This window comes from Saimiri boliviensis, chromosome 4, assembly GCF_048565385.1.
Source record: "Saimiri boliviensis isolate mSaiBol1 chromosome 4, mSaiBol1.pri, whole genome shotgun sequence".
In the NCBI taxonomy this organism is placed as follows: domain Eukaryota; kingdom Metazoa; phylum Chordata; class Mammalia; order Primates; family Cebidae; genus Saimiri; species Saimiri boliviensis.
Window position 1 is genome coordinate 164,241,976 of NC_133452.1, and position 25,754 is coordinate 164,267,729.

Genomic DNA, 25,754 nt, shown 5'->3' on the forward strand with positions numbered 1-25,754 from the left:
AAAAATATTTTCTTTTCTCAGCCTAATCTCAGTTGTGAGTTATTCCCCATCTACCCTTTTTTAAATTACAACTATCTGCCATCCATCTCTCCCATCCTCTGGCAGTCATTTCCTTTATCCATTTTAGCTTTTCTATATATTCTTTACCTAAGAGTATGCTAAACTTTTTTTTTTTTGAGACACAGAGTCACTCTGTTGCCCAGTCTGGATTACAGTGGTGTGACTCAGGTACAAACAATTCTCATGCCTCAGCCCTCCAGAGCAGCTGGGACTACAAGTGTGCGCAACCATGCCTGGCTAATTTTTTAGTTTTTTTTTTTTTTTTTTTTTTTTTTTTTTTTTTTTTTTTTTTTAGTAGAGATGGGGTTTTGTTATACTGGCCAGGCTGGTCTTGAACCCTGACCTCAAATGATCTGCCTGCTTGGGCCTCATAGGTCAGAGATTTTGTGTAATTTGCATCTTTCTCCCAGGTGCATCCTCAATCTTGGCAAAAATAAACCTGTGAATCAATGGAGATCTGCTGAGTCACTTTATGGTTTACACTATCAGAGAGAACAAAAGTAGTACTGAGGCCAGGCGTGGTGGCTCACATCTGTAATCCAAGCACTTGAGGCCAAGGCGGGCGGATCACCTGAGGTTGGGAGTTCAAGACCAGCCTGACCTATATGGTGAAACCGTCTTTAAAAAATAAATTTAAAAAAAAAAAAAATAGTACTGAAAAGAGCTTTCACTCTTACAGCCCGGTGACACACCAAAAGAATCTATAAAGCAAGCGTTACTAACTACCCTTTGTTTTCCCAACGTTCCTGCCCCCAGAGACTCAAAGTCCTTTTCTTTCATCTTGTAAATTCTCTAAAAATGTTCTGTTCTTCATTGAAGACACTACATAAAAGCGGGAATTCAAAGCCACCTCAATGTGTACTCATTTCCTGGATGTCTTTCATGTACATGTAATATATATGTTAGTACACTTCTGCTTGTTTTTCTTTGGTTCATCTTTTGTTACACGGGTTTCTTTCAACAAAGAACCTTTGCGAAGGGTGAGAGTTGAAGGGAAAATTATTCTGCCCTTTCTCCACCTTCATCTCCTATTAATGCCTTCTCATTCCCCATAGTCACTGTGGTACCTCAGCAGTCTCCCTCCTCTTCTCCCTGAACACATGTGCACAGGTTGCTTCCTCATCTTTCGGCTCTTTGCTGAAATATTGTCTGCTTAATGAGGTCTTCATTGGTTGCCGTATCTAAGTTTCAGCTTCCCATGACACTCCTTAGTCTTGCTTTTTTTTTCCTTCTCACCATCTAACATACTATATATGATATTTACCTACCTATCTATTTTCTATCTATTCCAGACTCAAATGAGAGCAAAAATTGTGTCTTTTGTTCTCTGGGTGTATTTCCAATGCACAGACCAGCATTTGGCACATTGTAAACTCTCAACCACTGTATTTGCAGTAAATGAAAATCAATGTTAAAGAAATATTTCATCCATATTGGATCATATTGAAATTTTTAAAAAGAAATACTATTTCTTATATGAGTAATGATGGCATCATAACATTTTTGTTTTTATTTTTGAGATGGAGTCTCACTCTGTCACCCAGGGTATAGTGCAATGGCATCATCTCAGCTCACTACAACCTCTGCCTCCCGGGTTCGAGAGATTCTTCTGCCTCAGCCTCCAAAATAGCTGGGATTACAAGCGTGCACCACCAGGTCCGGCCCAGCGAATTTGTATATTTTTAGTAGAGATGGGGTTTCACCATGTTAGCCAGGCTGGTCATGAACTCCTAACCTCATGGGATCTGCCCACCTCAGCCTCCCAAAGTGCGGGGATTACAGGCGTGAGCCAATGCACCTGGCCCATAATAAGGTGTTAAGTAGCAGATAACGTACTAAAATACGGAGATGAAATGATATTCCAATTGCCATTGCCAAATTGTAACTGAGACAGTGAACGAGATCTGACCTAACCAACTCCATCTTGCTTCTAACCTTCAAGTTGTCCTGGTTCATTCCTAGGCGCAGGCTAAACTAACTTTGGGAGAAACTTAGTTTACAGTTTAAAACTCATAGTTTATAGTTTAAAACTAATATAACAGGCCTTCCCAAAACAACCTTCCTTGCCTGGGGGCTAGACTGCCTTTGTAGTACTAACAAATTAGTCACAAGATTAGAAATTATGGTTTAGGTGAGGTGGCAAGGTGGCTCACGCTGGTAATCCCATCATTTTGGGAGGCCAAGGTGGGCAGATCACTTGAGGTCAGGAGTTGGAGACCAACCTGGCCAAAATGATGATACGCTGTCTCTACTAAAAATAAAAAACTTATCTGGGCATGATAGTGCACGTCTATAATCCCAGCTGCTCGGGAAGTTCAGCAGGAGAACCGCTGGAATCCAAGTAGCGGAGGTTGCAGTGAGCTGAAGTTGCACCAATGCACTCCATCCTGGGCTATGGAGAGAAACTGTCTCAAAAAAAAAAAAAAAAAAAAAAAGAAAAAGAAAAGAAAGAAAATTATGGTTTAGGAGTCCTGCAGCTGGGACCTACAAGATTCTGACCGTACTTAAACTGCTCCAGAGATCACTGCTTGAGATATTTTGCAGACCAGATGGATCAGCCGGCACCACCCAGATTGATAAAGTGACTTATCCTATCTTATGGCCTCCACCAAGAAACTGACTCAGCCCTAGGAGACAGCTTTGACTCCCTATAATTCCTTCTCTGACCTGACCAATCAGGACTCCTGGCTTATCGGCTTTCCCCCCAATCCCCGGATGCTGGGGAGACCGATTTGAGTAACAATAGAACTATGATCCCCAGCTCAGGTGGCTCTGCGTGAAGTATTTTTTCTATTGTAATTCCCTGTCTAGATAAATCAGCTTTGCCTAGGCAGCGGGCAACGTGAACCCATTGGGTGGTTACACTATTTGCTTTACAAAAATCAAACCGGTGGGATTAAGTACTAACAGATAAAACACATTTCGCCAATGTTGATACTGAAGCTGAATGTGAGGAACATAGGTTTTATTAAACTATTATCTCCTTTCCCATATATTCAGAAATGTCACATAAGTTTTTAAAATAAAAACATTATGTGATAAAATTGACAAGTGGCTAAATTAATAAAAGTCATAAAGGATCTGCTCAATATCCACACAGGGCCTTCTGCTAATCTGTAAAGGAAGAGTCCTCTATGATATCTGGTATCTTGGTTGTAAATCAAGAGGCCCAGGACAGTATCTGCTCGCTCACCTTGGTGTAAAAAAATTAATCAAATGTTGCCCTTAGAAATTCTTGTTTTTTTAAGATGGGGTTTCACCATGACGGCCAGGCTGGTCTTGAACTCCTGACCTCAGGTGATCCACCCACCTCGGCCTCCCAAAGTGCTAGGATTACAGGCATGAGCACCGCGCCCGGCGCTCTCAGAAATTCTCATTAAAGCCAGATGTTGATAGTCATCAATCAAACCAGAAAGTCCTCCCTTATAGACCAGTAGATTCTCTCTGAAGGCAAACTACAAGGAAACGGATTCAATTAGAAAACTTTGCTAAGCCTAGTCAAACTAGAGGTAATCATTAGCAGAGTATTAAAATCTATGTAGCAAGGAATCTCAGACCCATCTGTTTATTAGAAGCACCTGAATTTTAATAATTACCATTCCCTGGGCCCACCCTACAGGGATTGCTGTCTTGATTGAACCCCCGGCAGATTTTCTAAAGCCTTTCTATGTGACTGTAACGTCACATTGAGACAACTGACCTGTAAAGAAATCAAACTATCTTAAGGGATTGTTCTGTGCACTTGCTTTAGAGAACATGTCATAAAATGTTTCATTCGGCATTATTAACATGCATTTTGTAAAAACTCACCACTGGTAACAGGCTCACAGGCAGGATGCCTTTACCGATGAGATCTAGGCTTCTCCAATCAGTGTTCGTGATAATCGTCTGAGGCATAATGCAGATTGACTCCAGCCCTAATGGGGATTGAAAGAGCTACACTTCTAACAATGCCCATGGTGACTGTAGTTAGGCTATCTCGCTTTGGTTTCTGCCACCAATTTCTAATGCTTAAACTATTAGTCAAAATCACATCATTTCACATTAAGACCAAGAACTGGGAACTGAGCAAATAGCTTGCTTCAGACATAAAAATGCAGCAAAGGACGTCCAGACCTGTTCTCAACTGCCAGCGCTCAAAGGGATTAACTACAAATAGTTTAAATTTTAAAAAGAAATCACTTCTACAATAGGTGTATACAGACGTGACTAGTTTGAGACCCAAGCCATCTATAAAATGAACCCATGTGTCCCATTCCACCACCGAATCCAAGCACCAAACCCCGAAAACCCACTTAAAGAAAGGGAACACGCTTACAATGTCGCACGTCCGAAAGGCGGGTGATACAGTAAGCCAACCATCAACTTTGGACAATCGAATGAGGATTTAAATACTCCAACTAACATTAACTTAACAGTTACACCAGTTAATCACAGCTTTTTTCGGGTAAAAGTAGGCGGCTCTTAAAAGAGCCTTTGTGAGTTGGATAGAATTGCTGCCCCGAAAGCTTTACGCTCTCTCCCCACGAATGCGGCGAGCGAGCTGAATGTCCTTGGGCATGATAGTCACTCGCTTGGCGTGGATGGCGCACAGATTGGTGTCCTCAAAGAGACCCACCAAGTAGGCCTCGCAGGCCTCCTGCAGCGCCATCACCGCGGAGCTCTGGAAGCGCAGGTCGGTCTTGAAGTCCTGAGCAATTTCTCGCACTAGGCGTTGGAAAGGCAGCTTTCGGATCAGCAGCTCGGTCGACTTCTGGTAGCGGCGGATCTCGCGCAGGGCCACGGTGCCGGGCCGGTAGCGGTGTGGCTTCTTCACGCCGCCGGTGGCTGGAGCGCTTTTCCGCGCTGCCTTAGTAGCCAGCTGCTTTCGCGGCGCCTTCCCACCGGTGGACTTACGTGCAGTCTGCTTGGTACGGGCCATCTTACACCAACCGAAGAAACACAGCCGCTTAGTGCAGTGGGCAGTGCCCTTATATAGACTGAGAAACATTCTTATTGGCCCTGTTGAGTCTCAAAAGTCCCGCGCCGTAAAACCATTGGCTGAAGAGTGCAACAAAGTGATTGGTGAATTGCTGGAGAGTCTGATTGGATGAATTACTTCACTTTTGAATCCTCTCTTCTCTTTGATGAATCCTCTTTTCTCTTCCTTAACAGTCTGCAATCCAAGAGCGTTAATTTCCTAAAGTTGTAATTCTGCGGTTCTCAAGCTGTAGTTTGTAACAGACTACTTTGGAAGACACTAACTCTCATTCAGTAGAGGTGTTGCGGGGCCAGATTCCGAGGGCCACGTTTTATCTTGTGACGTTTTCTTGAGTCACCTGGACTGCAAGTACCTAGCTCCACTCAGTGAAACCTTTGTCATATGGCAGGATTCCTGGGTGGTGTACCTGAGAAATCACAGACCAAGAAGTCACCGGCATACAGCAGTGAGCAACAAATGTTAACTGACTTATATTTTGTTTTATATATGGTTTTTTGCTTCGGTTGAGAATTCTCAAAGCACAGGTTATTTTAGGTTTTCCGATGACTATCCCTTACTTTTCACTGGGTCCTACTGACGATATAGTAGGCTACCACCCCCACTGGCCTTTTCACTGTAACTTGAGGGGCACTAGAGTGGTCCCGTCCACCTAAATCTTGCAAGGTTTTGTAAACGTTACCGTACTTGCTTCTTCCCGACTACATTAAAACTTAAACATATTAAACATGTTCTCATTAGTCCTGTTTGCCTAGTCACTTGTGTAGACAGGGCAGCAGCAGGGCATGAATATTGGGCAGGACACGGCCCTGAGCGATAGTTACTTTGCCCAGGAGCTCGTTGAGCTCCTCGTCGTTGTGGATGGCCAGGTGCAGGTGTGAGGGGAGGATGCCGATCTTGTCGCGGACCGCGTTGTCCGCCAGCTCCAGGATCTTGGTCAGGTACTACAGCACAGGCGCCACCTACACCAGCGCGCCGCCCGGCCCGGCCCGGCCGGCATAGCTGCCCTTGCGGAGCAGGCAGTGCACTCCGACCACAGAATACTGGAGATCAGTCCTGAAGAGCGCGTTTTAGCCTTGGCTGCAGCTTTTCTACACTGCTTTCCGCTCCAGACATAGTCAAGTATTTAAATAATAGTTTAGGAGACGCACGGTGATTCTAGCAAAGCGCAAGCAGCTAATCTGTGTTCGGCAAAATAGCCTGTGCTATTGCCTGAACACAAATTCCAGCCATTCGAAAAGAAGCAGGCGTTAAAAAAAAAAAAAAAAAAAAAAAAAAAAAAAAAAAACTTCCTAAGTAAGTATGCTTGAAAGGTCAAATTAGGCAAAGTTGAGCTTCTGGGAGACCCAATGAGATTTAGGAATTCAGAAACGGCCTATCACATATTCAGACACTAAAAGAACCAATCAAAAACCGAAAGAGCCATCCTCATTTGCATAGGCACGAAGTAAATAATGAGGGCGTTAGGGCTCGCCACCACATTGCTTGTCCTTACATAGGTTGTGAACATGCCTGAGCCAGCGAAGTCCGCTCCCGCCCCGAAGAAGGGCTCCAAGAAGGCGGTGACCAAGGCGCAGAAGAAGGACGGCAAGAAGCGCAAGCGCAGCCGCAAGGAGAGCTACTCCGTGTACGTGTACAAGGTGCTGAAGCAGGTCCACCCCGACACCGGCATCTCCTCCAAGGCCATGGGCATCATGAACTCCTTCGTCAACGACATCTTCGAGCGCATCGCGGGCGAGGCTTCCCGCCTGGCGCATTACAACAAGCGCTCGACCATCACCTCCAGGGAGATCCAGACGGCCGTGCGCCTGCTGCTGCCCGGGGAGCTGGCCAAGCACGCGGTGTCCGAGGGCACCAAGGCTGTCACAAAGTACACCAGCTCCAAGTAAACTAGGTGTCTGAGTAAAAGCGCCAACGACCCAAAGGCTCTTTTAAGAGCCACCCATGTTGTCATTTAAAGATCTGTAATTCTCCAAAACTTCCCTTAACTAGAGCCACCCCCACTTTTCTGCCTCCACACCACCACCTTCATGTTTTTGTTTTTACTTTCACTTTATCATCCTATTGCCCTTGATGGTGAGTAGCCGGGTGGAAAACAAGTCTGGGGTATTATTACAGTTAAATAAGGTCTGAAAACCCGAAACATTTCTCTTGTAATTCGTTACTAGCTTGCCAATGGTTGGAGCAGCAAATGATGGGGGAAAACACCTCTGCTGGTTGCATTTATAAACCACGGCAGATTGCTACCAGACTTTCTCGTATCCCGGTTGTTCCAAGTACACTAACTTCTACAAATTTTACTGAGTTTATATTTCTTGGATTACTTCACGTAGCTATATGTATTATCTCTTGGCAAGATGAGGAACCCTTCCATCTTCCTGCCTGAACATATTGAGGTTTAAAAGAATGGGTGCCGGGTGTGGTGGCTCACGCCTGTTATCCCAACACTTTGGGAGGCCGAGGCGGGGGGATCACCTGAAGTCAGGAGTTCGAGAGCAGCCTGGTCAACAAGGTGAAACCCTGTCTCTTTTTAAAAATAATAATAATAAATTTTTTAAAAAAAAGAATGGGCAACAGGATAGCATGACTTTGGAGCAAAGAAATGAAAATTCCAGGTGCTACATTCAGGTGCTTTTATCTGTAAGCCTTTTTAAGGCTTTGAGGACTGAGTTCTCCCTAAACTACCTCCTCTGTATTCTGGAACGACTTTGTCCACAGCTACTTCCTTTCCTGAAATTTCATTTTAAGAGAGGAGGGTTACAAGGAATTAGCATTTGTATGGTAGTCCTTAGAATGAATTATTTCATTCGTTTATTTTTTTTTTCTACAGTCAGCTGTGAAATGGAATCTCCTCTTTCACAGGTGACTGACCTCAAGACTTAGGTTAAGTAACTAGCCTCTTACACATAAATAAAAGTGAGATTTGAATCTCCTCTAGCTGATTCTAAGGATTACTTCCCACTATTTGTTAGAGACCATCCCAAGCAGGATCCTAGTTGCTGTCATAGGAGTCAAAAAATTTAGTCTCAATGGTAATAAAAGTGGTCAGGAGATAAACATATTCTTGGTTGCACAGCAAAGTCCTTACACCAGCAAAAGTTTCCTTTAAAAATAAAATAATAATGTGACCTTTGGGCCCTAAAGATCACCTGGAAGAAGTTTAACTTTTTCTGAGCACTGTATTCTGGAGGGGAAACATGGGCATTGCCAATGTAAAGGTGAGCTCTAAAATCTTATTCTCTATTAGCTACATGTCATTATCTGCAAATACCCACATAGCAGATTACTGAGAACATTTAGTGACCAAAATTTGTTTTTGTTTTAATTTTTTGTTTTGAGACAGGGTCTCTCTTTGTTGTCTAGACTGAGGTGCAGTGACATAACCATGGCTCACTGCATTCAACCTCCCTGGTTGCGTTCCCACCTGTCTCCCAAGGAGCTGGTACTATAGGCACACACCATCATACCCGCTTAATTTTTTTTTTCTTTTTTTAAGATTTTTGTGGAGCCAGGGTCCCACTGTGTTGTCCAGGCTGGTCTCAAGGTAAATTTGTAATGGAACTTGTGAAGAAAATTCTCTAAGCTCCATGTATAACTAAGGCATTCATTTCTCACTCTCCAAAGCTACTTTCAAATGCATTTTAAATTATATAGTCATGAAATATTCAAACATGAAGACATTTATTTCTTGTTCTCCAAAGCTAATTTTAAATACACTTAAAATGATATATTCATGAAATATTCTAGCATGGTTTAAGGGGGACATCCCTCAGGAAGTGATATAGTCCTGGTTGCCTGTTTCTATCCAGAGTTTGGGCAATTTATTTAATTCCTCTGTAAGTACTTCCTTACCTGTTGGTTCTAAACAGGGATAATAATTAGTAACTACAGCATGACATTACTGGAGTGTCCAATAAAAGGAAACAGCTAAAGCACTTAGGACTTGAGCTGTCTGCACAGAGGATGTCCCGGTAAATACTAGCTGAGGCTAAAGCCTCTGGTGAGTGATAGCGAAGGTGCCTTTGGTCGTGCCCACATTGAAAGCCCAGTATCCTGAGGCCTGGAATAATTATCATTGGCTGTGAAATGGGCTTTTCTGTCAGTGTAAACAATACTCTGAATAGTTCAATCCCCTCCTTAGAGCCACTGCTTTCCTCTGAAGCATTTTGGAGACATCCTACTGCCTGAGAATGTTCGATTTCCCTAACTTTGCTTGCCAATTCAAGCAACATGTGCCATATTTTCCAGGGTCTGTCTCATGCTCTCACTAGAACTAGGGGTGCCTCATTTAATGGTCAGATAGATGTGTTGAGTTGTAAAGAAGGAAACCTAGAAATTCACGTAAGAATTGCTTAGTACCTTTTAACGCCTTTTTTCTTCCCATGTTTCCTGTTAACTTTGCTAACGTTGCTGTATTGATTTTCCATCCATTTGTTGACTATGTTTCCCTCATATACCTCCAGATCACAGCCATGTTTTCAGATGAACTTCTGCACTTTAGTAAGTATGTTATTTAATTAAAACAAAGGAAATTGGCTGAGTGATGAGGGCCACACTTTCCTGAATCCATTCCATCCCTGAGACGTAGGTCACTTCAAAGGAAACTGGCATTAATGTTCTGCTCAATAAACTGCACCACTCTTTTGGTCCATGAATTCTATTTGAGATGTAACACTGCGGCACTAGGGCCCACTCCTTCACTCTTCGAAGCCAGGGAGGCCAAGAACCTCGAATTCGAAGTCCGGCCACACGATGATCTCCCACCACGCCCCACCTCCAACACTGGGAATTACCATTGAACATCTTGGGTGTGAACACAGATCCAAACCATATCAAATGTATATCCTTTGCTCATTCATCTGTCTTTTGTTTCAGGGCCCCAGCCAATGAATTTAAAATGGGTAGAAGGAAAAGCTGTTTTCTTTCCTATAGCACACAGTAGTTATGGGAGGGCATCTGTGTTCTCTATGTCTCTCTGTCTTTCTAGCATAGACAAGCAGACATAATGTTGAAAAAAAAATGCAGAGAAAAATAATCCCAGGATGAAAATGTTTGAGAAGTGTATTCATTTGCTAGGGCTGCTGTAACAAAGTACCACAGACTGCGAAGCTTAAACATTTATTTTTTTTCACAATTCTGTGAACAGGGTTCATTTCTTCTAAGGTCTCTCTCCATGGTGTGTCGATGACTGTCTTCTCCCTGTGTCTTCCCATTATCTATTCTGTGTGTGTATGATCAGTCTTCTTTCCCTATAAGGACACCAGTAAAATTGGATCCAGACCCACCTCAGTAACTTCATTTTATATCTTTAAAAACCCTACCTCTAGGGCCAGGTACAGTGGCTCACACCTGTAATCTCAGCACTTTGGGAGGCCGAGGTGGGTGAATCATGAGATCAGGAGTTTGAGACCAACCTGGCCAACATGGTAAAACCCCATCTCTACTAAAGATACAAAAAATTAGCTGGGTGTAGTGGCAGACGCCTGTGGGAAGCTGTGGCAGGAGAATCGCATGAACGTGGGAGGCAGAGGTTGCAATGAGCCGAGATATCACCAATGCATTCCAGCCTGGGTGACAGGGAGACTCTGTCTCAAAAAAAAAGAAAAAACCCTAATTCTAAATGTAGTCATATTTTCAGGTACTAGGTATTAGGAATTCAACATATGCAGCAGGGAGGAGGGTAAATCAGTCCATAACAAGAAGTGCAGCAATGAGGCTTCCAAATACTACATGAACTAAGTATTCCACAAGTGGCTCAAACTCTTTAGGACCAAGACTGGCCTCATTATCCTCTCCCCAGCTCCACCCATCCAAGTCTGAAATTTGGTCCTCATCCTAGACTACTGCCATTCATTTTCACCATATATTTAATAATATACAAATTCCTATTCTGTTGATTCTCACTTCTATTTTAACATCATATTTTTGTTTATTGTGGCTAAAAATTGGAAATATAAATGTTTAAGAGTAGGTGTTTCACTAAAAATAGGATATATCAGGCCTGGCACAGGACTTTCTGAGGCTGTAATCCCAGCACTTTCTGAGGCTGAGGTAGGCAGATCACTTGAACCCAAGAGTTTGGGACAGCCTGGGCAACATGGTTAAACCCCATCTCTACAAAAAAACACAAAAATTACTCTGGTGTGGTGGTGTGCGCCTATAGTCTCAGCTGGCTGAGGTAGGGGGATTACTGTAACCTAGGAGGCAGAGATTGCAGTGAGCCATGATCCTGTCACTGTATTCCAGCCTGAGAGACAGAGTGAGATCCTGTCTCAAAAAAAGAAAAGAAAAGAAAAGAAAAGGAGTTTTTTAACTTTTTTAAGATGGGGTTTCACATGTTGGTCAGACTGGTCCTGAACACCCGACCTCAGGTGATCCCCTGCCTTGACCTCCAAAGCGCTTGGATTACAGGCATGAGCCACCACACCCGAACAAGAAAAGGAGTTTTATACATAATGAAATACTATACAGCTGTTAAAACTACTGTCAAAAATAATACGCTTGAAGGCTAGTACTTTGGAAAAGGCGCCAAATCATATATTATCATTTATATTAATATATCATACGCATAGGTAGTATAGTTAGAGGAAAAATGCTGACGAGAAGGATCAATGCCAAAATGTTAACAATTCTATTACAGTCTTTGGGATGAAAGGATCACCTCCTCTGGAGAGAACTTTCTCTATTTGGCTGTCTCTAAAACTCCCAATAGTGTGCTTTGCTTAAGAAAAAGTTCTCCATTAACCCTTTCCTTTTCCAAGTTTCCCTGTCGTGGATTAAATTTTTTTTTTCTACACTGCTTCCATATTTGCAGAAAAAAAGGTAACTGAACAAGTAATTATTGAACACCATGTACACAGTATTATTCTACGTTTGATATGTAAAAAATGAATAGAATAATTTTAAGATACAATTACTCACTAAGGAAATTGAGAAACAAGGCAAGAGAAAAGTATCCTAGCATTAAAAAAAAGAATACAGTAAGATTAGTGAACCACCTCATAATCCATGTGACTGTAAGTATATGTTCTTGTTTATAAAATAATACACTAGCGACCTCAAAGAGGATCAAATGGGAAAGTCAAGCAAAACAGTGCAATGTTACTGTAAGGACCAGAAAAGCAAAAGGAATTTTAATGCCAAGAAAGCAACAGTTTAAGGCAATGGTTACCTCTAGGGGAAGCAGGGGGAGGGTGAGATGAGGTCAAAGCTTTTATTGGTGATATTTGTTATACCTGGTTGGCAACTGGCTTCAAGCATGGTCATCATATTATCCTTTATAACTTGTATATGGATTAAATACTTTTTTTTTTTTTTTTTTTTTTTTTGAGGCAGAGTCTCACTCTGTCACTGAGGCTGGAGTGCAGTTACAATCTTGGCTCATTGCAACCTCCACCTCTCAGGTTCAAGCAATCCTCCTACCTCAGCCTCCAGAGTAGCTGCGACTACAGCTGCGCACCACCATGCCCACCTAATTTTTGTATTTTTAGTAGAGGTGGGGTTTCACTATGTTGGACAGCCTCGTCTCTAACTCCTGACCTCAGGTAATCCACCCACCTTGGCCTCCCAGAGTGCTAAGATTACAGGTGTGAGCCACGGCACCTGGCCTTACATTCTTTTATGTGTACCTAGAATTACAAATTATTTTATATGTATCTAGAATTGCAAATGTTAAAGCAAATAATAATGCACAAATGTATTCATGGAAAAGACATCTCACCTTCCAGAAAAAAAACAGAACCTCCATAAAGATTGCTTGTATTAGAAATTTGCTTATAAAAAAGGCAATCTCCCCTTATACTCTCAAAGTCTAGAATTCAGGCATCCCCAAACTGCGGCTCCCTGAGGCCATGTATCCGGCCCCCCGCCGCACTTCAGGAAGGGGCACCTCTTTCACTGGTGGTCAGTGAGAGGAGCACAGTATATGGCGGCCCTCCAATGGTCTGAGGGACAGTGAACTGGCCCCCTGTATAAAAAGTTTGGGGACGCCTTGTCTAGATGCTCAAAAGACCATGCACTTTACAAAAAACACTGCTAATATACAAGACTTGCTGTGTAAAGGATCCTTCTTGAAATATTTTCCTTTTCTGCCAGGAAAAGGACATACATAACATGTACACTAAGGAATCTCGTGTACATGTTATGTATGTCTTGCAAATATAAATCTGCAAATCAGATTTATATTTCATTTATATTCACCTAGGCACTTAAAAGAAACACTTAATTTGAGTCTAATATGCCTGGTGCAAGAACCGGTTTTTTGAAAGAGGCTACAATTGTGACATGATCAGAACCAAAGTGGGGAAGGAGGATTTTGTATCCCTGTTTTATTCCCTGTTGTCTAGAATAAAGTCCACATTCCTGTCCTAGGCCTGACAGGCCTCCAAAACCTGGCTCCAAGCCAGGAACTATCACTTCCAATACTGACTCGAATTACACCACTCTGACATTCCATTTACTATTCCATTCCAGCTTTCCTTTCCATAAGCCTGTGTTTCACTCTCCAAATAGACTGCAGGGTCCTTAGGAGCAGGGACAAATATAGTGGGAAGGCTGTGGGGGAGGGAGCGGGGTTGTAATGCCAGTGTGGTCACAACCAGCTTCATACAGCGGGTGTTATTTGAATATATCCCTGAAGGAAGCAAGGGAGCAACACTTAGATCTGGAAGCTGAGTTGCCCACACAAAGGGAAATGTCAGTATATATACAGTGCCTGAAAGAGATGCATACTTCCAGCAAGTTCGAGAGGCTAGCGGAGCTGGATGAGGAAGGAAAGGAGTAGTGAGATTTGAGGCCAAAGAGGTAACAAGAGCCAGAGAGTGGGGCCTTGCAAGGTATTGAAGGGACTTTGGGTTTTCCTTTTAGTGAAATGAGAGCCATTGGAAGGTTTTCAGCAGAAGAGTGACCTGATTTTATTCACCCTGTATTGGAAATCTGTGGGACAGAAGTAGGCACTGAGGGTGCCACAACAATGAAGGTGAGTGTTGGCAATGGCTTGACCAGAGCAGAAGAGGGAATGCGAAACGGTTCGATTCTGTTTATGTTTTCAAGAAGACCTCATAGAACTTACTGATGGATTCTTATGCAGGATGGGAAAGAAAAAGACAGAAATCACTCCAACTAAAAGAGTAAAATGCCATTCACTAATTTCAAGATGATGGGAGGCGCTCTATTGCAGCAACAATGAAAGAAATTCTGTTTGAAGCCTATTTGAGTTGGAAGTACATATTAACTGGACTTTCAAATTGAGATGTCAAGTAAGTAGCAGGGTCTCTGAGTATGAAGGGCAATGCTGTGAGCTGGTGACATAACATCCACAACATTAACATATAGGCAGCATCTCCACAGCAACAAACATCAGTTCAAAAGAATCAGATTTTCGGCCGGGCGCGGTGGCTCAAGCCTGTAATCCCAGCACTTTGCGAGGCCGAGGCGGGTGGATCATGAGGTCAAGAGATCGAGACCATCCTGGTCAACACGGTGAAACCCCGTGTCTACTAAAAATACAAAAAATTAGCTGGGCATGGTGGCACGTGCCTGTAATCCCAGCTACTCAGGAGGCTGAGGCAGGAGAATTGCCTGAACCCAGGAGGCGGAGGTTGCGGTGAGCCGAGATCGCGCCATTGCACTCCAGCCTGGGTAACAAGAGCGAAACTCCGTCTCAAAAAAAAAAAAAAGAATCAGATTTTCATTCTCCACGTACATCTTTTCAGATCCATCAGGAGCCACAGAGCTAAGGGAAAAATAAAAGAATCAAATATATAGCTGAGAAGCTGAGTTCCACAAATAGGCTACAGGAGGCCTGAAAACTCCTGGAATTGCAAGCAAAATATGTGGGAGAATGGGCACATTTTGAAAATGGTGTGACTATCACTGGATCTCCTAAGTGATCTCTTCATGGCTCTAACTTTTAATAGGCTATTTGAATGAGACTTACAGTATTATTGCACACTCTGATTACCTAGGGCATTATTCCCTATTTGTAAAATAGGGAAAACTTTTTCTGTTTGTTTTGAAAATTACTAAAACAGAGAATTACTAAAGAAAGCACTTGTAACACTTTAAGTTAGGAATCCAGATGTCTTAAGTACAAAGCAAACATTCCTTCTCTAACCCAGAGCTCCCTTGCACTGCTTCTCTTCATTCTCAACCCTCTTTTCTAAGAGATGTCATTTCACCTTGTGGCTTTCTTACTCTCACAGGAGTCATACTCTGACAACTTTCTATTATTATGTTTCCCACCCAGACCTCTTTTCTGAACTCGAGATTTACAAATCAAACTTCTTACTTCGTATCCTCCTCTTAGATATGTGTAATAAGCATCTCACAAACTCTTTGGATGTCCAAAAGTAAGATGTGGAATTCTTTCCAAAACTTGATTGTTCAGTATTCTTCCCCATTTTAGCAACTGACACCTCCATTTCAACAGCTGTCAATAAAAATCATTGTAACCATGCATAAATTTTCTTTCTCTCATATGCTACACCTTCAGTAGCTCAGAAAAAAACTATAAACCTTTTTCACAATATTTTAAGAATCCAACCACTCTTCACAGCCTCTACCACTAATACACAAGTCCAAGCCACTGCCATCTCAACTGATTTTAGTACCCTTCTAACTGGTCTCTGTGCTCCTCCTACCCAGACTCCATCACATTTACTCTTCAACAGGCATCCAGGCAGCTCATTTTAAGATATAAATCAGATCATGTCAGTCCTCTGCTCAAAACTCTAAGTGGCTCCCACCTCCCTAGGCATAAAAGCCTAAGTAGTTACACTGGCTGCAGAGCCATACAGGAACTGCTCACCTCCATTCGCCTTTCAGAACTCATCTCCTTTCCTCTGCACTCCTTCTGCCCTTCTGCCCAGCCACAATAACTCTGCTATCTCCAGGCTTTGCTACTTGGTATTCTATTCGGAATATTCTCTCAATGTCTTCTTTTCTCCAATCATCGCTTTAACAGTAAAGCTTTCCATGACTCTATCATTTAAAATACCACCTTCTCTAATTAATTACGGTTCTTGCCATTACTTTTAATAAAGAAAAAGAAAAAAAAAAAATCACCTTCTCAGCTGGGCACAATGGCTCATGCCTGTAATGCCAGCACTTTGGGAGGCCAGGAGTTCAGGATCAGCCTAACCCCATCTGTACTAAAAATACAAAAGTTAGCTGAGCCTGGTGGCACAATCTTGTAATCCCAGCTACTTGGGAGGCTGAAACACGAAAATTGCTTGAACCCAAGCAAGGTGGAGGTGGAGTGGTTGCCACTGCACTCCAGCCTGGGCAACAGAGCAAGACCCTATCTCAAAAAATAAATATCACCTCCTCCTTCCATACATCTTTAGGCCTATTTCAATGATAGCTCTTAGCACCATCTGATACAATTTCACATACTTTGTGTGTAAGTGCATACCCAATGGACTGCCTACATACAGAAATACTGTTTTATTCACTGTCATTCACTGCTATAATTCTCAGAGCAGTGAAGAGTGCCTGGCATATGCGGTCAATTATTTTGTTGTTAAATGTTTATCCAAATACAAACCAGCGCCTTAGCTCCAATAACACGGTTCTTTTCATATTAATGCACAAATCCATTTCTTTCAAAAAGATGAGACTCTTTGGTAACTCCATTGATTCTCATGATTTCAAAGTTATAATCCTACAATTTGCTTGCTGAATACAAGGAGGAAAAATCTCATTTTACAGTGAAACTATCTTCCTAAACCAGCAATTGTCCCATTATATTCAACGTAGATAACCAGACATGTCTCTGATGTGCTGTACCATTATGTACATATAAACTGTTCCTCACAAGCATATTAACCTGATTTCAATTAAGTGTATAAAAAGTAACTTCTACTTTACAGGGCAGAGTATAGAAGCCAAGTAAAATGATCCCATTAGAAAAGCCATTCCAAATCTATAGGTTTGGTCTCTGGCAAATCATTGTCCTGATGCCTGAATGTATGCTTTTTTTTTTTTTTTTTTTTTTTTTAAGAGGGAGTTTCCGCTCTTGTTAACTCCGGTCAGGCCGAAGTGGAATGGCGAGATCTCGGCTGACTGCAACCTGCACCTCCCAGGTTCAAGCGATTTTCTTATGTCAGCCTCCCGAGTAGCTGGGAGTACAGGCATGCCCCACCCACGACCGGCTTATTTTTTCATATTTTTAGTTGAGAAAGGGTTTCTCCCTGTTGGTCACGCTGGTCTTGAACTCCCGACCACAGGTGATCCGCCCACCTAGGCCTCCCATAGTGCTGGGATTACAGGTGTGAAGCACCGCCCTTCGCCTGAATCTATACTTTAAAAGGCTATCATCGCTGTTTAAGAATTAAGTTTTGGTGGTTTCCATATTGCTCACTTAGCGATCCTGTAACTTTTAATGACTTAATAACGTTCAGAAGCACACTGTTTATGTGAAATTCCTTACGTTGTTACCCCACACTGCCTTTGTTGACGAAAGTTGTCACCCAGTCAAAAGCAGCAGCGTACACGCCGCCTGGACTTCGGTCTGCGATCCCGACCAGGCAGAGGATCTGTTCCGCCGGCGGATTCACCTTTGTTTCCGGGCCCGCCGCCTAGGCGCGGGCTTTCTTTGTTCCTCGCCCTCCCCGCCATTTTGAAAACGGTAACGGAGTCTCCTGGAGTTCACTGCGACTTCTCTGCTCCTTGAGAACGTTATGATCACTTCAAGCTTAAAGGGGAAGCCACACGGAGTATAAGCCGTGCTAATTCAGCTTACTCGATGCCATCTTCAGCTCTAAAGTGTAAAAGATCCCTGCAGCGCCGCGTTGGAAAAAAAAAGTGTAAAAGGCTAAACATCTACAACATACCGACTACCTTAAAACAGAAGACAATGACCCTGGATACTTTATATGAACTAATCAAACATGCGAGGTCAATCTTGGAAAGTAAAACGTTAACCTGCAATCTACACGTGTGAAACGACTACTTTTCAACAAAAACCTGAAACGAAACAGGACAGGTTCCACATGTCCGCTCTTTTACGGAAAACGTGGGCGGCCCTGAAAAGGGCCTTTGGTTGAAATACGGAGTTACTTAATACAGCAAAAGGAAGCCTTAGCCGCCAAAGCCGTACAGAGTGCGTCCCTGCCGCTTGAGCGCGTAGACCACGTCCATCGCGGTCACGGTCTTGCGCTTGGCGTGCTCCGTGTAAGTGACCGCATCACGGATCACGTTCTCCAGAAACACCTTCAGAACGCCGCGGGTCTCCTCATAGATGAGGCCAGAAATGCGCTTCACGCCCCCGCGGCGAGCAAGGCGCCGGATGGCTGGCTTCGTGATACCCTGGATATTGTCTCGCAAGACTTTGCGGTGACGCTTGGCGCCTCCTTTACCTAAGCCTTTTCCCCCTTTACCACGACCAGACATGACTACACAGCTCTCAACACCAGCTTCAGAGACCTAAAGGCCGGAGCAAAGCAACGCCTTTATATGCAGGGAATGCGGACCTAATTGAGGCCTGAAGCGCTCATACGGGAACTTTGGGCCTGCCTCTTGGCCCCACCCCACATAGCCCAGCCCTTTGTGACGTCACCAATGACGCCAGTCTGTGGCATTCGAGCGCCTTTTCTGAGGAGGCGCCTCCTGCGTTCCCAAATAGGAATTTCAAGGCTGTTTTAATAACGAAATTAACATGTTTATTATTAGTAGTTGCTTAAGTTGCTTTAGGACGATTAGAGAGGAGCCTCGGTCCAAATGACCGGAAGCCTGAGGAGTCCAGCTTAGTCCCCAAGGTCACAGTGACTGACGTTTCTGCTGCCTGCTGTAAAACACATGCGGACCGAAATCCCCTTCGGAAGTGTTTGAAAAGTGCCAGATTTCATCCTCTCCACAAGGGAAATATAACCAAAAGAGTTTTCTTCCCGATGGCGAAAACATGGCTGCTTCTTGATTCGTGGTAGAATTATCACCCTCTGCGCAGAGGCCTGATTGATTGTATTCCCAGCTTTCGCTGCTTATTAAAATTTGTAATTGCCATTGAAATAGCTAGCTGCCCTTCACATCTGCACCCACTAATTCTTCAGTGTGTGGGTTTCAGGATGTTTTTTGTTGCTGTTTTGCTTTGTTTTTTGTTTTTTTATTGAGACAGTCTCACTGTTGCTGGCTTTGGTGTCCCAAAGTGCAGGAACTGCAAGTGTGAGCTATCCCGCCTGGCCCACAGTGTACTGATGTTTACTTTTCCATCCCTAATTTTGTTTTCTGTTTGATTCTGGTAGCCGCCTTTTTCCAAAATAAATTGGCAACCTGTGGTAGCCAAAGTGTTAAATAAGTAACTGCCTGTGGACTTTTTTAAAATTGTGAGAGTGTGAGCACATTGCCTGAAAGTAGTTAAAGGGACTGTTTGAAGCACCCTGCTAGGGAGCAGCAGAGTGGCGCAGCGGAAGCGTGCTGGGCCCATAACCCAGAGGTCGATGGATCGAAACCATCCTCTGCTAGGTCTTCATATGTGTTTTTCTGAGGGGTGTTTTTTTAAGTTACACTTTGTAGCTTAAACGCTAAGATAAGAAAAGAGAAATGGAGTCAAGTTTTTTTTTTAATTCCAGAATTACAAGTATTTCCAGAAAATAATGTGAAACTGATTATGATCTCTGCATGTACAGGGTTTATTTTCATGGACACCCAACTGTGATTAACCAATATTTCATCTCTAAATAGAACAAATTTCTTTTGTTGCCAAAGTGGTCGTGCTAATCAAGAAACCAAGACTTATCGCAATGAGCCAGGAGAGCCATTATTTCCAGTCTCCAGAGTTTAGAAAAATTAAGGCAATGCCTTATGTGTAGACTGTTGACATTATCTTCAAATGAAGTGCTTGAGTTCACAGAAATTCACTGACAGGCTTGAAAGAAGCCACCCAAAATAGAACTTTATATTTATATGCCATTGTGGGGCCTAGAGCTCTATGGAACATTATAAATTCTACAAATATCTTCTCCATAGTATGATGCTAATCCATTACATTTTTGTGTTGATTTATCTATCATAATAAAATAAATAATAAAATTTTTTGCATTTCTCTTTTGTGTTCCTTCACTTCATAATATGTGTGGATCTCAAAAAATGATAATGGCTCTAGACTGCTTTGCACTCCTGAGAAACCCCAAAGAAAGTATTTCCTTTCTAAACAGTAATGTACTACAAAAAGTGCTCTGATACCACATTATCACAATCAGAGAAACTGCCGGCACGGTATGGGGAAGGAATAATTGTCTTCTGTCTCCGGCGTCTGCACATTTCCATTGTGCAGCTCTTGCCTTGTGATAAAACTGCCTTTCAAGTGCGGTTTTCTTAACAACTGTCTGGGCAGACACTGCATGAGCCTAGAGTCTCTAAGCAGTGAATGTGGTTGAGCATCATAGGGAAGAAACCCTGAGTAAGCTTATTTTAAAATATTCCTCTATACAGACAATATGAACAATTTTAACATCTTTTAGTTGCCACAAACTCCACTTCTGCCTTGGGAGTCATAGAGCAAACGACTTTTCTCTCCATGGAGTAGTCATATTACCACAAGACTGAAATAATTATCCATCCCATCGGTTTTTAAATCCCAATTCTGTGGCCCCAAATATCCCACGAAATCTAAAGTTTCCATTTTCTCAATAGTGAAGACACGGGCGCTGCAGATGCCAACACGGGAAGAAGGGGAAGCTCTTTCTATTTTCTAAGTATTACAGCAAGGCGGGGGTATTCCTATGGCCATGTGGCCTAATGAATATGGCCTCTGACTTCAGATCAGAAATCCCTTCGTGGTTCGTTTCGGTTTGTTTTGAAGGCCTGAAAACTCCAAATTACCCATTTCCAAGAAAAATAAAAATCACCCATTCTCCGGGTTATTTGAATGCTTTTCTTTTTTCCTTCTCTCCTTAAAAAGGAAGGAGACATTCTCAAAAGCCTCAGAATAAGTGACAGAGTGAAGAAAGACTAGAAAGTCAAAATTGAAATATAGCCATCCAGTACTTTGGAGCTGTCAAGTTCACCCCAAATTTGGATTTTAAGCACCTGCGTTTCAGTTTTGTAGGCTTACACTCAATTCAAAGATGGCCTTGGAAAAGAAAAAAAAGGAATTCTGATCTATAAGCCAAGCTTTCTGAAACTATAGTCTCAGACTAACACCAGGCCCCAGTGGCTCTCACCATAGGAAACTTGTTACTTCTTCCTCCTCATTTAGCACTAGGTCAAAATCTCTTCACATTTACCTTCTAGCCCAAGTCCATGTGTACTGAGGAGTTTTGGCTGCTGCTGAAGCCTATATTACTGGTTCTCAATCTTCCCCTCCTTCTCCGTCTTAACTTATTTGTTTTGGATGTGTTGCCATCAAAAGGATGAGAGTAACTAATATTGAGTTTTATATTGCAAAGCAAAAATATGAAGGTAATTAAAATAGCCTAACTGGTTACAGTGTGTGTGTGCAAACAGGAAAGGACAGGGAACACAGCAGTGCAAAATACATAAAAACACATTTTGTGTTCCTAAATATCATTTTGTGTGCCTGGATTTAATAATAATTTAGGATTAAGGAAAAGTAATTTCCAATTGCTTACAGCGTGATGAAACATAAGACATTTGACTCCATCCAGATGAGATTTCTTCAAATCACATGGAGGCCATAAGTGTGTTTCTAGGTCAAAGCAAAGTCTATAAAAGCTAGTAATAATTACCTCTCCCTGTCCCCAGCTTCTTCCTTAGTTCTGTTTGATTCTGGTTTCCTCTAGTCAGCTGTAGATTCCAAATTGTATAAAAAAACACGGGGATTGAGCACTGGTTCCCAGACTTTGAGATTTATTAGACTAAAAAGAGTCAATGCCCTAATGTCATGCAAAACCATGTTCTGTCTTGTTAATGGCAAAAACCACTATTTGCACTAAGCAGCCTTTCATAAACCAGAGAAAGGATATAACCTCAAAAGAAGGGTAACCTTTTAGAATTAATACAGTGATACTTGAGAAATACATTACCCACTTTTTTTCTTGATTCTAAGAACAGGAAAAAGCTTCCTCCTCTCTCTCTGACCAGGATTTAATCCTGTGTTGCCAGAGAATGAACAAGACTTTTTTCAGAGACTTTTTCAGACTTTTTCAAAGTCTTTTTCCAAGAATTTTTCCTCTGGAAAAAGGACTCACAGCCTTCCTCAAGCATTTAATGAAAGTGGAAATTCTGGTGCAAGAATGTAAAAATGTGCTTGACATGATTCCTTCTCTCTTCTTTGTCTTTCTTTTTCTACTGCACTGATAAGAATACCAAAAGGAGGAGAGAGCCTTTCCACACTGGGAAGTGGCAAGAGGGAGAAAACTGAAAAAGATAGGGAAATCTGTGTACATCCTGCCTTAAACAGTCACTGGAACTTGGGAGCTTGTCTCAAATCCAGAAAATAAAAATATGTGCACCCGCTGATAAATGGGTAAGTCTTTCTGCTTTGAGAGTGCAATTCAGGGGGAAAAAAAAAACATGAAAAACATCTTTTGGAGGTGGATTTGAAAAAGCGACTAGAAGGAAAAAAATCAAGAAGAAAGACCTCTAGATGTGGAACACAAACGCTGGGAGTGAGGTCTGGTTGCACAGGGGGTTAAGAGATCCATGAATTTAATACAGTAGCCCCCACTTATTTACAGGGGTTATGTTCCAAGACCACAGTGAATGCCTGAAAACTTGGATAGTGCTAAACTCTTTAAACACAGTGTTTTTTCCTACACATACACACCTGTGATAAAACTTTATTTATGAATTAAATATTTAAGAGATTAATAATAACTAATAAAATAATTATAACAATCTATATACAGTAATAAAAGTTATGTGAATGTGATCTCCCTGTCTCTCAAAATACTTAATTATACCTTACTCATCTATTTTCAGACCTCAGTTGACTGTGGGTAATTGAAACCACAGAAAGTAAAACCTCGGATACAGGGTCCATTACGGTAAATGTTTATGTAACGTCTACCCTGTGCCCACTTCTCTCCCCAGCTACTGTTCTAGACACTGGGATTCTAGAATACAGGAACACAGTTACAAAAGTACAAAAAAACCCATGTTCTTAAGAGGTTTGTAGTCGAACGAAGAGAGGAGGAGGCAACACAGAAAACACAAAATGAATAAGTAGGTTATATAAGTAAATTATACTTTATATGAGAAGAGAGAGATTCTAAAGGAGCTAAGAACTATGCCCCTCTGGCACAGTGACTATTATGAGTTAAAGGCACTTGAAAAATATCAGGTGCAAAAATAACACTCTGACTCTCATTCTGTTTCTTAAAAGCAGAAGATTAAATTTGTATGGGAAATAAGTCCTCCCTAAACTAGAATGAAAGTATCATTCATTCTAGTTTCTAGGAAAACTGAGGGAAATCCATGTAAACAAATCTTGTTAAATAAGCCCTTATCCTCCCAGCCACTTCTCTACCAAAGTAACTACCCAAGCCCAAGCACCTTGGCCTTGTTACACTTTCTGTCTAATTCAGCATGCAAATGTTCCACTCTTACTGCACTTTAGCATCTTCATTTTCCAATGAAGGCTCTTGTGCCACAGAAAACTTATATTAAATGAATTTGTATGCTCGTCTTATATTAATCTGCCTTATGTCAATTTAATTCTCAAGTCTAGCTGGAAAAATCCTAGTAAGAGTAGAGGTGGCTGGGTGCGGTGGCTCACGTCTGCAATCCCAGCACTTTGGGAGGCTGAGGGAGGCAGATCACGAGGTTAGGAGTTAAAGACCAACTGGGCCAACATGGTGAAAACCTGTCTCTAATAAAAATACAAAAAATTAGCTGGGCATGGCCTGTAATCCCAGCTACTCTGGAGGCTGAGGCAGGAGATTCGCTTGAACCCAGGAGGCAGAGGTTGTGATGAGCAGAGATCACACTATTGCACTCCAGCCTGGGCAACAGAAGAAGACTCCGTCTCAAAAAAAAAAAAAAAAAAAGAGTAGAGGTAAAATTTTCCCTACACTACAGTTCAAACACATAAAGATTCTAATATATATTTTTATGAGACAGGGTCTCACTCTGTCACCTAGGCTGGAATGCAGTGGTGCAATCATGGCTCACTGCAGCCTCAACCACCAATCCTGTCTCAGCCACCCAAGTAACTGGAACTACAGGTGCATGCCACCACATCCAGCTAACTTATTTTTTGTAGAGACAGGGTCTTACTATGTTGCTTAGGCTTATCTTGAACTCCAGGCCTCAAGCAATCCTCCTGCCTCGATTCCCAAATCTGGATTATAGATGCGAGCCACCATCCCCAGCCAAAAACATAAAGATTTTTATTACGACTTGCAGGAAGTAAAGACTGTGTGTTTCAGTCAGCTCTTGCTCCATTAAAACACACCCATGCACAAACACTTAAAAACATATAATAATAAGCATTTCTGTGTGTCAGTTGAAAGTCAACAACTCTAGGCCAAATTACACGGATAGCTGTACCTTAAGGTGTAAGTACAGTTCAGCTTACCTCCTTGGCGCTTCACAGTAGGAACTGGTTAGTTCGAAGCACGTTCTTTTTGGGGCCAAGGGTGAAAAGAGCAGCTACCCAAGGGAAAATTTCTCTCACGAAGATGGCAGAGGTGCATAGGAACACGCAACGATGCAGGCGTATTAAAAGACCCTAATTGACTCATGCCTGCTAACATCACATTGACCAAAGTCATTTTCTTGCCCAAGGCAAAAAGCAGAGTGGTATGGAAAGATAGCACATTTCTTAGGGAGGAATTGCAGAGTTATTAGGCAAAGGGCTTAGATATGGAAAGAAATCAAGAATTTACTAAATTTACAAATTAACCTATATCTTGAGGAAGAGAAAAACAGCCCCTGATAGCCAGAACTGGTCTGACATTAACAGCTAGGACTTGGAGCTCCTAGAAGCTGGCCTGGCTCTAACAGCAAAGCTCTGGTCAACTCCCATTGGATATAAGCAATCTCAAAGAAACACCAACAGACAAGGACACTTTGTGGCCATTATAACTTGAAATTAAAAACAATACAGTTCTTAGTCATAGTGAATAAAACAAAGAAAAATGGACAGCATCAAATAACAAAAGTAACCAAACAGCCCCTCCTTTCTAATATGACTACTCCTTTCTTACCAGTTGTAGTGATAATCCTGCTTTATCTTCTGTTTGTTTGTTTTTCAGACAGAATCTCACTCTGTCACCCAAGCCAGAGTGCAGTGACACGATCTAGGCTCACTGCAACTTCCTGGGTTCAAGCAATCTAGGCTCACCCACCTCCTGGGTTCAAGCAATTCTTGTGCCTCAGACTCCCAAGTAGCTGGATTACAGGCATGTGCCACCACACCTAGCTAATGTTTGTATTTTTAGTAGAGACAGAGTTTCACCATACAGGCTCAAACTCCTGAACTCCTGTGTCTGCCTGCAAAGTACTGGGATTACAGGCGTGAGCCACCACACCCAGCCTATCCTCTCATTTTCTAGATAAAAATTATTAGGATATACAATCACAAAAATTACAGACTCAGCTAATGGTTCACCATAGCATTTTGTCTTCCTCATTGCAACGAGCCAACAAATCCAATTTTGCTTGTCTACAAGTATGTCTCTAGTGGTCTCTGTCAGGAGTTCACCAACAGTCTTGAATTCTGAAACATTAAATATCACAGAGAGGCAGCTAACTTTTATGTAACAACCCTCCCTTTTGTCCACCAAAAAACCAGATTAAGAGAGATGTTTAAAAG

At 42.2% G+C, this 25,754-nt stretch overlaps 3 protein-coding genes and 1 non-coding gene across 4 annotated transcripts; 2 read left to right on the plus strand and 2 right to left on the minus strand.

The window, feature by feature from the left end:
* Positions 1-2,733: 2,733 nt before the first annotated feature.
* LOC141584418 (histone H3.1) lies at positions 2,734-5,016 on the minus strand. The gene has a single exon (XM_074398556.1). It carries the CDS (start codon positions 4,979-4,981, stop codon positions 4,571-4,573), a length of 411 nt encoding a protein of 136 aa, XP_074254657.1. The 5' UTR covers positions 4,982-5,016; the 3' UTR covers positions 2,734-4,570.
* Positions 5,017-6,513: 1,497 nt separating this feature from the next.
* H2BC10 (H2B clustered histone 10) lies at positions 6,514-6,973 on the plus strand. The gene has a single exon (XM_003927267.4). The coding sequence runs from the start codon at positions 6,547-6,549 to the stop codon at positions 6,925-6,927; it is 381 nt and encodes a 126-aa protein (XP_003927316.2). The 5' UTR covers positions 6,514-6,546; the 3' UTR covers positions 6,928-6,973.
* Positions 6,974-18,040: 11,067 nt separating this feature from the next.
* Positions 18,041-18,475, minus strand: H4C8 (H4 clustered histone 8). Its single transcript, XM_039462630.2, has one exon. The coding sequence runs from the start codon at positions 18,428-18,430 to the stop codon at positions 18,119-18,121; it is 312 nt and encodes a 103-aa protein (XP_039318564.1). The 5' UTR covers positions 18,431-18,475; the 3' UTR covers positions 18,041-18,118.
* Positions 18,476-19,425: 950 nt separating this feature from the next.
* On the plus strand, positions 19,426-19,497 carry TRNAM-CAU (transfer RNA methionine (anticodon CAU)). The gene has a single exon. It is a non-coding gene; the product is annotated as a tRNA-Met (tRNA).
* The last annotated feature ends 6,257 nt before the right edge of the window (positions 19,498-25,754 follow it).